General features: G+C 39.1%; 1 protein-coding gene across 14 annotated transcripts in view; it reads right to left on the reverse strand.

Annotated features, from left to right (window-relative positions):
* Positions 1 to 15,092, reverse strand: part of Tbck (TBC1 domain containing kinase) — a 136,560-nt gene that overhangs the window by 88,008 nt on the left and 33,460 nt on the right. For 12 of the 14 annotated variants that reach the window (XR_005879313.1, XM_013121927.3, XM_021234005.2 and 9 more), the window contains 7 exons: positions 12,049 to 12,190; positions 8,565 to 8,625; positions 6,684 to 6,745; positions 5,556 to 5,617; positions 4,623 to 4,771; positions 2,584 to 2,725; positions 490 to 589 (listed from right to left, as the gene is read on the reverse strand). Coding sequence is in view for 13 of the 14 variants with exons in the window: in XM_013121927.3 (XP_012977381.1) it covers positions 490 to 589; positions 2,584 to 2,725; positions 4,623 to 4,771; positions 5,556 to 5,617; positions 6,684 to 6,745; positions 8,565 to 8,625; positions 12,049 to 12,190 (718 nt within the window). In the remaining variant the exon portion in view is untranslated. The remainder of the gene's footprint in view (positions 1 to 489; positions 590 to 2,583; positions 2,726 to 4,622; positions 4,772 to 5,555; positions 5,618 to 6,683; positions 6,746 to 8,564; positions 8,626 to 12,048; positions 12,191 to 15,092) is intronic. The other 2 variants (XM_013121928.3, XM_021233999.2) reach the window with 1 other exon arrangement.

Here is a 15,092-nt window from a genome sequence, read left to right on the forward strand (position 1 = left end):
GCTTTCCCATATATTCATTAAAGATATTTGCATGAATTATAGGCAGTGCAGTCATGATAATGTACTTTTAAAAGTTCTTAAATGAGAACTCATTCAGAAATACTGATGAAGTCCATGAAGTTGAACTGTACAGATCCGGTATGTAAACAGCTGAACCTCACAGCTACACTACAACCATGTGACTGTGATGAGTATTACACATTTTAAACATCAGAATCTGATCACTAGAATTGTTTAAACTTCAATACGGCATATTATCAAATGGAGGAATAGGAAGACTCAGCTGATGCTGATGGAGAGACCAACTGCATTGTGAGCAATCAGTGTGTGTGATGGCTGAAGTCACACTGACTCCATTCTCTAGTAGTTCTAATCACAGCAGAAGTTCTCTTGTGTACCAGGAAATCAGGCACAAAGTGTCTTGTGTTATCTTTAAGGTTGTAATGTTTTAAAAACTATGAAGCATATTTGGTAAGTTTTTATCCTTACGTTTCTTAGCTGGCATAAGGACAATGTCACAGTGGTATCATCTAAGAGTGAGCTTCTATCTCGATCTTGCCCAAAACTTTCACCATCTTCAAAGAGAAAACTAGATTTAAAAGAAGGAAGAAAGAGTTGTTATAATGATCACAGATAATTCATTTCATTTCTTTTACAAATAAAAATTTCCTATCAAATCCCATTACTAAGAAGAAATAAAATTCAGACTAGACAGTTAATTTTGAAAACAAAACCCAGCATGGTTGGTGCACAAGCCTGGATCCCAGTGCTTAGAAGGTAGAGGCAGGGGCATCAGGAGTTTAGAGACAGACAGGTATACACTGAGTTCGGTTCTAGCATAGGCTACATGAGATTTTTGTCTTAAAAAACAAAGTTTTCAAAAAGTGTAACTGCTAGTTGAAGTTTCTTCAAACAAGGTAGAATATATATGTAGGTATGTATGTATATTAGCTGATTAGTTATAAATCTGGTATATGCTGTCCTGGTTAGTTGTAACTGTCACTTTGATACAGTCTAGAGTCATCTAAAAGTCCCAGTTGAAGAACTGCCTAGAGAAGATCGGCATGTGGTTATGTCTGTGGGAGACTTTCTTGACTGTTAACTGATGCAGAATTGCCTAGCCCAGCATGGGAGATATCTCTAGGCAGGCAGCTCTGAAATGTGCAAGAAAGCTAGTTGAACATAAGCTAGCCTTCGAGTCAGCTGGGAACTGGCATCTTTCATGCTTCCCTCTGTATGTCTCGGGTGTCGAGTGAGTTTCCTGGTCAGAGGTGATGTTGTGCCTTCTCCTTTCTGCCCTGGCTTCCTGCCTTGACTTCCTCAGTGATGCACTGTGAAGCAAGCTAGAACAACCTTTGCTCCTCTAAGCTGCTCTTGGTCAGGGTACTTGTCGTGGGAACAGATGAAACAGAACACATGCACAGCACTGCAGGACACAAGTGTGATTTACAGTCTCTCTCCACGCATGTGCAGCAGTGAGACCGTGAGCAGTATTCTGATGTGCTCTGAGGGAAACTGAAGGGGGAGGGACAAAGCACACTGGTTGGTAGGCTCTCACAGCAAGGGCAACAGATGCTTGCAGCTCGGCTTAGAATTCCAAAGCCTACTTTTCAGAATCTATTATTCAAATAATTTAATTTTCTACACTTTATTTCTGATTTTATACTTAGCTCAATGGGTGAGTGGCACAATAGAAATTAACATCTAAAAACACTGCTCCTAGAGGGCAGAGAGCTAATGATGAAGTTTAGTAACAGAATACTGTCTCGCCCCAAGTGCAAAGACCTGGGTTTGAAAACCAGTAGAACAATAAAAAATAAAAGAAAAATTTAAAACAGGGAAAGCAGAACACTAATGGTCTATCTCAATAAATAATCTAAAAGTTGAGCAAACAGTGATCATTTCTGAGAAATGTTCCTCATGGGCTCCTGAATTTGAACCCCTGTCCTCAGTGGAGCTGTTTGGGAAGGTTAGGGCACTTTTAGGAGGTGCAGCCTCCTTGGAAGGAAGTGAGTCACTGGAGGCTTGGAGGTCTTATAGCCTTGTGTTACTTCCTGTTTTGTTTCCTTCTTTCTCTCTCCTTCCTGTGTGCAAATGAGAATGTGGTCTCTTTGTTTCCTGCTTTCATTCCTTCCAGCCATTAGGGTGTAAATCCAAATAAACCCGTTTTTCTACAGATTGGTTTTTGATCATGGCATTTTATCACAGCAATAGAAAAGTAACCAATACAGACCTATAGTCAAATCTGTCCTAGATTATGAAACTGAAATTTTAAAGGTCAAGAAATACACACTGATGTTTCTACATGAACAGTGATGTTATCAGTATTTGAAAAAATAATATACATTTTTATTAATATTACATGATTTTCAAATAAATAACAAAGCAAATTATTTAAAAACAATATTTATAAGAAATAATAAATATTGATGGAAACTCTGCAATTACAAATTCTAGCTCAAGGTATAGAGTTCTAACTGCTTAATTAGAACATCTACTGAAATTAATAAAAATATAAAATTAAAGAAAAATTAAAACTACAAAAAATTTAAATTGTTATTATCAGAAATTTTCTTTACTTACTTAGGAAGTGTGCAGATAGGTGGTTTGGATCGAATAATTTCCTTGTTTGTAAGCTCCTTCTCCAGGTCCCCCCCAGCCAAGCACCACAGGTAGTAAACCTCCTCAATAGATCTCTCTGCCAGGTGATCACTGTCCATATCTACTAATGGGAAATGTTTAAAATTACCATTACAGCTTCCACCTTCAGTAACAGCTGACCGCAATAAGGACTGACATTCTAATAAAAGCAACTGAAGGAAAGGCTTTCACTTCTCTATGTAGGGGCTTTGTAAGGTGCTACTCCACCTAACACTGTAACAGAAGAGACTGCGTATCAGGCGATCTTGTAAGAATGATGAGAGAGCTGTGGCATGGAGGCAATCTGCTACCCACAAGACTGGAGAAGCAGACAGTGGGATGAAAGGAGCCACAGAACAGAAAAGTCTCAGGAACCAGAACCAGAATAGTAAAAGCTGAACCATACTTGAAAAGCTGCAGGCTCAGTGTGGACCAGTCAGAGTTTCACACCCCAGGGAGTGCAGCCATAAGTGGACACTGGCACTTCTATGAGCTTTCTCACTAGGAACCTGACCAGTTCCTCACAGTAAATACTGGAGAAAACTGGCCTGTGCATTTGGCAATGCAGGAAGAAAACAGGACCCATTTGAAATAGGGTCAGAGGATGCCTTTCTTCCTGACATGGCTAGTCCTCAGGAGTCAGTGCCTAAGTGACCCGGGAGGAGGGAACGCCTCCTCTGACATGGGTGGCAAGGAGGGAGGGAGGAAAGCGTCCAGCGGTCCTGCACCCAGGCTGCGTAAGTTAATGAGCTGTACTCTGGACAGTGCTGGGCACAGTCTTCCTGCCCATAGTGAAACGAAGACTAGGAAAAGCTGGAGTTGGGTGTTGCTTTAGCTCTCAGCAGTGGTCATAACTAGCAGCGTTTGACTCGTCTTTGTAACAGGTTGAATCTTCCTAAAAGTGACTTATGCAGAAGGACAGTCAAGGGGCCTGAGCTTGATGAAATTCTGGATATACTTTCTACCCCCAGAATAGAAGGATAAATGCCATTGTAGTACTGTTGTCAATAAAGCATTCCCCCCCCAGGAGAATCTGACATTAGAGACATCCACTGTGATCCTATTAGTTACAAGCCTGTTTCTTATACAAAGAGAAGCTAGAAAAGGAAACATTTGGAAAGTTGACTTAATTATGTTAGAGGTGCAGTACAGAAATTTTTATACTCTGCAGCAAGAAAGTAATATGGGCAGGAAAACCCACATATCAACCAAGTGTTCCTTTTCATGTTTCAAGGTAGAATATGATGGTATGGATTTCCTACTGATAATAAAATTTTAAGATCAGTTAAAATTATATGGAATATTAGTAATTTACAGTCTAAAATTTGACTTAAATTTTGAATATAAGGTTAAGATGTGTTACCTTTGTTTATGCTGTAGAATATTAGTTTAATGATGCAAAGACGTGTTGGATTCTTTTACGTTGCGTTTGTTTACCTCTGTGAAGCTGTGTTACTGTGCCTGTCTAAAACACTTGATTGGTCTAATAAAGAGCTGAATGACCAATAGCTAAGCAGGAGAAATAGGTGAGGCTGCCAGGCAGAGAAAATACATAAAAGGAGAAAAAGGGAGGGAGAATAAGGAGAGGAGGACACTGCAGGTCAGTCACCCAGCAACACAGCCAGCCATGAAGCAAAAAGGAAAGAAGGGTATATAGCATAAAGAAAGCTAAGAGCCCAGAGGCAAATGATAAATGGGATAATTTAAGAAAAGCTGACTAGAAATAAACTAGGCCAAGGCTTGGAATTCATAAGAAAGAATAAGTTTCCATCTATTTATTTGGGAGCTGGGTGGCGAAACCCCAAAGAACAAAGAGAAAAAAACCAACCAACTACAAGAATCACCATTCAATTCAATTCCCTGGCTATTATCCACAAAACTCCATTAATGTAATACCTGTTACTAATAAATTCAAAAGTAAACAGGTTAAGGAGCTTCTTTTAGACACAAGGCTCATATTATCACGTTTTATTCATCTTTACCTTTACACAGGCCATCAATATCCTCAGGCAGAGTTAGGTCAGCACATCGCAGAGAAGATGAAAACAGACTGGCAGGTTTGGTAAAGGGGGTGTATAAAGGTGACACTTCACTGAACACCTGGTCCTTCATTAATTCATCTGGGGTTGGCCTTGAGAAAAACAATTTAAAATACTCAGTACGGATAAAAGTCACACAAGCTGCCTATAAAATAAAATACACTTCCAAGGTGGGAGTTAAAAGTCTTAGATAACTCCTAAGCACAGACACTAGCAAAGGAGTTCTCTTCAGCAGTCTAGCTCTTGTGACTAAATAACTCAATACTGCATTATTCACATGTGTTATACTGCTTGCGCCTTATGTTCTAATAAAACAAAAATCATTTCATAAACACCCCAGATTCTGCTTGTAATGCTATCCTTTGCTCCTACCATGGCTTGATAAAGTGCCTTTACTAATGACAAATTAGAATATATTCTTTTCTAGCATTATACTCAGGAGGCTTAGGAATAGCTAGGTGATTAAAACTGACATCACAAAATGAAAACAAAATGTCAAGGAAATCCTTCTCAATTTTTATCAGTAACTACAAACTTAACATTCTTCCAAGATCAGTATGTAACACATAATGGCAACACACTTTTGTTATCACTCAAATATCATTAGAGCTAAGAGTACTGACATTCCTGGTTAGTTGTTTTTCTTCTTGAGGCAAAGAGATTGATTAGAAACATTTTTGGTATGTACCAGTTTTCTGAACATGATTTGACTTCTTTTATAGCAAAAATTACCTTTGAACCACATTTATAATACTAGTATCAACTGTGTACTGCTACATATGCAGCTATCCTCCCTAGTCCATCAGTTTCATCCCAATACTAACTCAACCCACATTAAAAGGGTCTCAGGAGAAGCCTAAAGCCTTAAGGAATCACCTCTTAGAGGGATGGAAGGTGAGGCACTTCTTCAAAATATTCATCACATTTTCAGGAAGTTCCTGGTAAATAAAGATAAAAAATAGATAAATGATCAATTCTAGAAATACAGTTTACCAAAATACTTAAATATCATAAGTTTTAATTTTAAAAAATCTGGATTTGGACTTTATTTAAATATATAGTAATTTGTTACTCTCTGGGAAAAAAGCCAGCATCTGCAGAGAAATAAGTATAACTTGAATAGCTTGTTACTGTATCCTGCTGTGAAAATAAACTTTCACAAACAGATTGCTCTGGTTTGACTGTGCCCCTTCCTAAATTTGGGTCTTGAAGGTAAATGACATTAGGAGATGGGTTACTGGAGTGAACATGCTAATATTATCCTGCAAAATGGACAGTTTCATATTGCCCTCTAAATTCTTATTTCTGCATCAGAATTGTTTCTTTGTGAAGCAAATGGTGGTTTAGGCAGACGTACACAACTGGTTAAAGTGCAGAGAGTAAGCCACATGTCATAAATCCTCTGTAAGATTCAATGTCCACCGTGGAAGAGTGGGTGGACTTACAAAGACTTAAAAGACAGAGGTTGAAGAGCTAATAACAGCTAATGGCTCCTGGTGAAGGAAGAGTTGGTTATTTGTAAGGGTTTGGCTCCTGGTAGACAGCCCATGCTCTTGCGGACAACCTCACACCCAGGAGTACATGGGTCACACACTGGACTTGACTAGCTATGAAAGAGGGGGCATGGATTTGGAGGAGTAGAGAGATTGATTGGGGTTGATCTGAGAAGAGTTTTGAAAAGTAATCGGGGGTTAATATGAACAAAACCTTGTAAGAAATTCTGAAGAATTTATAAAAATAAACAACAATAAATGAGGTGGGCCTGTAAAAGATGGTTAAGTCACAGGGCCCTCATCTTGGGAATGGAATTTTTATCAAACACACTTCACACATCCACCACGTCCTCTACCAGCTAGCTGGCTTTTCTGCTTTGTGAGGACAAGGTCCTCGCCTCATCACAAAACCGAGCCTGTGAGATGAAAACTTTTGTTCTTTAAAAGTTCTTTAAAAGTGAGCTAGTCTCAGACAGTCTGTTAGAACAGTACAGGCAGATGCACAACAAACCTTAATAATGTCCAGACAACCGTGTTCCTCAGCCAGAACTGTTATAGTGTCATCTACACAGCCTAAGGAAAAGGAAAAACAGATGAGTATATACTGCTGTTTAGTCTATCATAACAACGAGGAAAATGATAAAACATTTCCAAGTGTCATTTGGTGCTTAAGTTACTAAAACTGTTGTTGTTTTAAATTAACTTTCTTTACATGTTTTGATAAAAACACAAAGGCTTACCCACTCAATTTTTAGTTAAGCACAGGTACTAAAATACAGTAACTTAAATAGAGATATAGAAGAATTTAAAGAATTTTTAAACGTACTGTTGTTTATTGTGGAATATTTGTACACTGTGTTAAGATGTGTTTTGTGCAATAAGAAGCTTAATGGCCAATATCTAGGCAGGAGAAGATAGGTGGGTCTTCTAGGTAGAGAGAGAGAAACTAAGAAGAGGAATTGAGGTGTGTGATTTCGCCAGCAGACACAGAGCAAGTCAGATATGCCATACTAAAAAGAGACAACTGAGCCACATAACAGAACACAGGCTAATAGAAACAGGTTAATTTGAGTGATAGCTATCTGGGCACAAGCCTAAGGCCAAGCTTTCATATTAATAGTAAGTCTCTCAGTCATTATTTGCAGGCTGGTGGCTCAACGACAGTCTGATAAGAAAGCTTGTTTTTTCATGATTACATGAATAATTTATTTTTATTACATGAGGTTTGGAATGAGAAGAATGCAGCCACATATCTCTGGAGATACAAAGTACAAATTTAACTTTAAAAAATGCTCCAAATTCCTTGACAGCTGTAGTATCTATTCTTTGTAAAGAATCTATAGTAGAATATTATTTTAAGGTGTGTGATTTTTGTTTATGCTGCATTTGTTTAAAACTGTGAAGCTGAGGTTCTCTGCCTGTTGAAAACACCTGATGGTCCTAATAAAGAGCTGGACGGCCAATAGTGAGGCAGGAGCCAAGACAGGCGGGGCTGGCAGGCAGAGAGGATAAATAAGAGAAGAAATGAGGAAGAGAGGAGCAAGGATTGGACAAGGAGAGGAGGCTAGAGGCCAGCCACCCAGTCAGCCATGGAGTAAAAAGGAAAGTAACACATACAGAAGTGGGAAAGATAAAAGCCCAGAGGGAAAATGTAGATGGATTAATTATCAATAAGAAAAGCTGGCTAGAAACAAACCAAGAATAGGCGGGTGTTTATAAGTAATAATAAGATTCTGTGTGCGAATTATATGGGAGTCGGGTGGTGGGTCCCACAAAAAAACCAAAAGAGTTAAAGAGCAAAACCATTTCAAACAATAGAATCCATGAATCATAAAATTTTATGCAATTTAGCTAAAATTCATTACTTTTAAGTACTTAACTCTTCCCACAAGTTATTATTTGTAAACTCTATTGCTGGAATGTTGATGTATCATTGTTTTATATGAAATAGTCTATCAGTTTTTCTCTCTCATTATTATCACATATTTAACTTATTTCACTCTAAATTGGATTACACATTTGTTACTATAAATTTCAAGTACAATATACATATGCCAATTATAAAGAAAAATTGTTCTTCATATACAACTAGTCACATAGGAAGGTAGCTCAAAATTTATATATTGTGTTAGAAGTACAGTTTTAAATCCTATTAGTTTGATTATACAAGATAGTTTACTTGGCTAAATCATTAAACTAAGATTTCTTTCATGAATAAAGAAAACTGCTACACATTTTAAAAGACACTTTTCATTACGTCTTGTGATGCTTACCTCATCATCAACCTGGAGACAGACATTTCACTGTTCTCAGAGAGTACTTCAATGCAGACAGCAGCTGTTTCTATAGACTATGTTTACAGTTGAAAGATAATCAAATGCACAAAACTTACCCAAAGTAAGTAAAAATTTTAGTCTTTCAGAAATATCCAGGCTCTGAAACAATTTTCTTCCCTAAATAACAAGAAAATAAATTCTTATTAATATTGAGCATTTTCTCTCCCCAGGTATCTTTTTGTACCCTAACTGAAGGTGATTTTATTGTCCCTTCCATTTATCACCAGAGTTTTATTGATTTACATTCAGTTTGATCACAAAGAGCTACTGTTAACATTTTTAAACAGTTGTATATTTATTATGTAAGCCATCTAATTATCATTAGATCCAAATGGTATCTCAAGCACTGATCACTTATGAGAACCACTCATGTATGTATGTATTGTTTTAGTAAAAAGACAGAGATGGCCCTGGAAGTCTACCCCACAGAGTCATTATTTATGTATCGTGTTTAAGTAATCTGTTGTTCGCACTGATAATCACCCACAGCAGTTCCTCTTCCTGTCAAGCAACTTCAGAAAGGCATTCTGTGTCCCAATAGTAGCTGAGTTTTTATGATGTCTTTGTTGTTTTCAGAGCTGGGGACTGAGCCCAGGCCTCCAGTATGCTAGATCAGCAGTTGCTAGTCCAGCATGAACACTATGTTCCACCCCTAGCACTTCTATGCTCTGTTTTAGGACAGTCTTTCAGTCTGGCCTCAAACTTGGTTCTTCCTAGCTCCAGCCTCCAGAATAGCCAGTATTACAGGCTGTTTGAAGAGACCCATTACAGCAGACTACAACAGCCAGAATCGGTGTGTGACCCAACTGCCAGATGAACTGAACCTTTCCTGGATTCTGTGCTCCCCTCACCACCCTTCCCCAGACTCAGCCTTCCCAGCTATTTCCCATCTTCCTGCTGGGCACTGTTGCCAACCCCAGGGACTTCCACCATCGAGGAGCATGCCACACCAGTCACAACCAATGAGTGATTCTCCTGCCCTGGGGCCAGCCCTCTCCCACCTCAGCACCAGCACCACTGCGGGGCCCTGCCCTCACCCCAGAGGACTCCCATTGCTCCATTGCAGCTCTCACAGACAGCAGAGAGCGACAAGCCTGGAGCTAGACTGCAGCCACCCTGGATTCTGAGCACAAAGACCTACAGTGCTGCCCAACCCCTCCACCCACCATGCTCCCCATGGCCTGCACTTCCTCTGAACTCCGTCAGAATCCCCAGGCCCAGCATGGTCCACAGCAGTTAGAACAGACACCATAGGCCCAGGTACAGTCCACACTAGATGGAAACACAGCCCCAGCAGCTCTGCCACAGGCCAGGCTCGTCCTAAGAACCCTAGAAAACACTCGGGCTTTCCTGGAGGCCTGGCCAGATCTAGAGACTCAAGAAGACTTTGGTTTTACTGGAGGTCAGACCAGATCAAGGGACCCAAGGCCCCCTAAATCCCAGAGGAGATACCCTACTAGATCTGAAGACTCACCAGTCACTAGAACCCTTGGCCATTTAAGCAAGAGAAACCAAGAAGAAACAGAAACCAAAGAGCAAAACACCCATCCAACAATGACAAACAGGAATCAAAACCTAAATGTAAAATCATTCCAAATTCAGATGCCTAAATGCCAGTGTAAGAACACCATCAGTAACAGAAAGGGCGGGTTCACAACCATCTGGAATAAAATATGAGCCATCATGTGGTTGCTGGGAATTGAACTCAGGACCTCTGGAAGAGCAGAGTGTGCTCTTAACCACTGAGGCATCTCTCCAGAATGAAGGTTGGGATTTCAACTGTGAGTAGTAGCATGTAACTATAATTCTAGCTCCTAGAAGAGAAGGAAAAGTGTTTGGAATTCAAGATCAGCTTCAGCCATTAAAAAACGTTTGAATCCAACTTGGTAACAGTGTAACTCTTTCTAAAAAACAAAAGAAAGCAAAACAAAACACAAACTAATGTTCAATAACATCACATCACACAGCTATGATGTCGTAACACCAGACTTAACCCAGATTTGCAGATTTTCTTATTTCTATCTAATTAGATTTCAGATACACACAATTAAAACGTTAAATTAATTCTTAGCAATGATAAGGATAAACCAGTTACCTATTATTTTCAAAATATTTGGGAAATCCCTTAGATGACAGAAGCAAAACAGATGGGTGTTTTATGAGTTTCTCAGTGCTATGACAAAGTATCTGTGACATCAATAAGAGCTGAAAAGGTTTAGTTTTCCTTACTATTTCTGAGATTTCAGTTCATGCTTGGCCTGTCCCAAGGCTCTGGGCCTGAGGTAAGACAAAATATCATGGAAGCAGGAACATGCAATAGAGGAGGATGCTCTCACCTCATGGCAGTCAGGAAGCAACTCAGGGGTGAGGGTAAGGGGAGGGGGGCACCAGGGGCAAGATTCCCTCAAAGACCTGTTACTTAGGTTATACAATTAGTAAAAGTATGAGCATATTTGTCTCTTTGTGACTGGGTTATGTGTACTCACTCATATGGATTTTAGACGTAGTGCAAAGGATTACCAGCCTACAATCTGTTGTGCCCAAATTCTGAACCCCCAAATCACCAAGATGCATTTTGATGGAAAAGCAAAGTGTCTTTTATTGTAGTTTAATGAACTAACCCCATTAGCTCGGGCCTTTCATCCATTCATCAGGGTGGATTGCTGGAGAAAGGCCAGAGAAACCACCAGGAGGAGATTATATCAGATAGCAGCGTAAGGGGAGTATCTAGGGGTATGAACAGTCTCAGGATTGGTGCACTTCTGGGCTTGGACGACCTGTCCTATGTTATTTGGTCAACTAGTTGTTATGGCCCATAGGCCCTCCTAGGGCAGTTGCTATGCTCTGTACAACATTACTGTTATGCACTTGTACTTAAACACACCCAGAGCTAGAAAGCACAGCCCCGCCAGCTAAATTCTGATTGGTTCCTTGCCAAGAGGGTATCTGACCTCCTAGTGAGTAGGACATGGGGCACTTGCATAAGGTCAGGCAAGCACTTGTTAGCCTGTCATGGCTGCTTAAACAGGGGACTGGTCCCTTCACAATCCATACTGCCAGAGAAGTTAGGAAACAAGGAAGACCCTAACAGACATACATGATCCCCTGAAGAAGGGGGGGGGTGACAAGATCTCCTAAGCTAATTGGAAGCATGGGGGGAGGGGGAGAGGGAGTTAGGAGAAAGAGAGGGAGGAGAGGTAGGGAGAGGAGAACATGAGAGCAGGAAGATTGAGTCTGGGGAAGAATAGAGGAGAGCAAGAAAAGAGATACCATAATAGAGGGAGTCACTATAGCTTAACCATCAGTAACTCACTCAATCTATCTATTACCTATCTATTATATATCTGTCTATCTGTCTATCTATCATCTATTTGTCTATCTGATCAAACAGAAATAAAGTCAAATTGAAAAATAAGCCTTTTCCATTTATATTTAGTCATTTTGCACAGGAAAAAAGTATTTCATTATATAAACATTCTCTCTAAAAATTCCAATGAACACACAATTTCCTTTATTAGCTTAATACTTCTTTATACATACCACACAAAGCTCAAATAAAATTATCCCAAGAGACCATACATCTGACTTGGGGCCAGAAGGCAATGGTTTTTCACTTGGCCCATGATCAGTAGTTTTGAAAATTCCTTGTGCAATCACCTCAGGTGCCAGATAAGAGGGATACCTGCAACACATGTAAAAATAACGAATAATTACGATGGGCGACAACGGTGATAGAAACAGTAGCACATTCTTACAGTTAGTACGTAAGCTAGTAGGAATCCCACCAATTAAATCCATGGCGATTACCAGAAAGAATCTTGAACTAGTTACAGAAATATAGGTCTTTATGCCTAGGAATTGAAACTGAACATACAGGAGTCCTAAGTAACTTTTAAAACACATCTCTCTGTGATGTCAGTTTGATTTCTTGATCCTCACTGTAATCACATCATGTTGCCATATAGTCTCTAGAATTCCAAGTGCTTTTCCTTCCTCCTACCATTGGTCGTCTTTTAATGATGAATTGTTTCATCATCTGACCCTTGAATACGTATTATTTTCAGCAGTGTCTTAATTTGCTTTGCTGTTGCTGTGATAGAATATCAGTGAAAAGCAACTTTGGCAGGAAAAGGCTTATGCCATTTTACTATTATACTCCACCAATGAGGGAAGCCAGAGTTGTTCAAGCATGAACTGAAGTTGAGTTCATGGAGTAAGGCTGCCTACTGACCTGCTCAGCTTGCTTTTCTTTAGCAAGATTGTTAGAATTCAGGCCTCTGGACTTGCCTGTCCTTGGTGTTCTGTCAGGGTATGCCCTCAGCTGCAGCCACTAAGAGCACCAACTGTCCATATTCACTATGTTCCCTTTTAAAAGGTCCCTGCCCACCTCCCATCCTTCTTTCTTTCTCTCCCTCCCTCTGCCTGCTCCCCCTCTCCCCCGCTGCTGCTCCCATCTCTGGAGGCCAGTCTCTCCCCCTCCCCTTTCCTATTTTTGATCCCTTTCTCTAATAAATAACCCCTCAGCTTGAACCCTGTCCCATGGTGTCTTTCTCTTTCCAGCTGCTTTTCTTAAACTACAACAAAGACCATCTGCTCAGAAGTGGTGCTACCCATAGTGATCTGGACCTTCCCACACCACTTGTTAAGAACATGTCCTACAGACTTGCCTAGAGGCAATCTGATGGAGGCAATCTTCAATTAAGGTTCTCCTTTCGCAGATGTCTTTATCTCTTGTGTCAAGTTGATACAAATCTAACCAGTGCCAATGACCCCTTGTCAAACTGACCAATAAAAATATCATTATTAAACTATAACCTTTCCTTTCTTATGTATTCCCAAGATCTCATGTTAATAGTGCGATATAAAACGGTATAATTTTAAGAGTTCCATAGTCTTTAAAACATTGAAGCACTTATATGTACATATTTTCAGGGATGTGCACTTAGTATTCCATAACCAACTGGTGTTCTCTTCTCTGGGGAAGACTATTTCTCCTGCTTCCAGAATTTCTTAGTTGTTTATAATTCTGTCTACGGTTCAGACCTCATGAGTTTTCCTCCTTCCATGACAGCATGCCTATTGGTATTATCCTTGTTCAAGTCATCTTGAGACAGCCCCATTGGTGAGACTTCATGTGTATAATATACATACTTAGCAGGCTATATTTATGCATTTAGGAACTGATACATACATAAACACAAATACACATACATATGTAGAAAAATTAAAGAATAAGACACCATGATTTTGAAAACATGGGTTGGCAGTACATGAGAAGGTTTGGAGGGAGAAAAGGGAGGAGAAATGATGTAATCATATAATTTCAAAAAAAAAATTCAAAGTCTTTAAAAGTTCAGCCTCTTAAAAATCCAACATCATTTTAAAAGTTTAAAGTCAATTCTGGGTTTCTATAAGACAACAATTAAGTTATATTCTTATTCCAGGGGGAAGAACCAGGGCATAATTATAATCACATCCAAGCAAAACAAAATTCAACATTATAAATATCTCTGTATCCAAATATACTATGAATCAAGAATTGAATTATGAGACACAGCATGTAGGCATTTTCTATTTTAGTATCTTATGTATATGTGTGTGTTTGTCACATTTAATCATGAGCACCATATAATCTGGATTTTTCAATTCATTTACATTATTTTACAACAATAACTGGAGGCAAAACATGTACAAATATATGTGACATCCCCTCCTCATACTAGTTTATTAAACTGTTAAATCATTATTCGTCAGAATGACATTCTTTTAATTTACTCATTTATTCCTCTTATATATAAACTTGCAGATGATATTTTACTCTCAATTGATAATACTGCTTTTCTAAGTGACTGTGTGGAGTCTCTGAAAGCAGCTAAGTCTAATGAAGGAGCCCCAGACGCAATGGTCTGGCATTTGTGATCCGCTCTTTGAACTGTGTTTTTTTTGTTTGGAGGCACCAAAGATGGCCTTGTACATGCTCTGTGATTGCTTTGCCACTGAACTTTAGCCCCAACAAAACCTGTGCTTAATTTCAGTAAAATCTGACTCGTTATCTTCTCTTGTAGAAAGAAGTGATAATGCCCACCACACAAAACTTTTGTAAATACTAATAGAGAAAGATGCTCTATAAAAATGTTATAAAAAGTCAATGTTGTACTTTCATGGTTGTCATCCCCATGCTATATCTAAAAGGTAAATTATTCATTTTTATCCCTGACTTCCAACATATTAATTCAAAATCACAGTATAGTTAATAAAAAGCCAACCAAAGCTATAACAAAACTGGTACACCAAAAACTTTAGATAGAAGCACAGAAGTCACCCTGTTCTAAAAATTATGGGTCCCCTTTAACCAGACAGAAATTCATAAAAAGCCTTAAAATGGCTCCTTAATGGAGGGCATCATATTTCAGCAACTTTCTCTTGTGTCTCATTCTAACACTCAGGGAAAATTACCAGAACTTCACTTTGAACGTGGCTGGTGAGGGAAATGCAAGTGGCTTTCATCATCTGCAGTTTTAACAGGGCATTAGGCTACTGTCCAATCAAAATGATGCCCAATTTCTAATTCTTTCCAATATGTT

Source organism: Mesocricetus auratus, unplaced genomic scaffold (assembly GCF_017639785.1).
Source record: "Mesocricetus auratus isolate SY011 unplaced genomic scaffold, BCM_Maur_2.0 Super-Scaffold_100009, whole genome shotgun sequence".
NCBI lineage: Eukaryota > Metazoa > Chordata > Mammalia > Rodentia > Cricetidae > Mesocricetus > Mesocricetus auratus.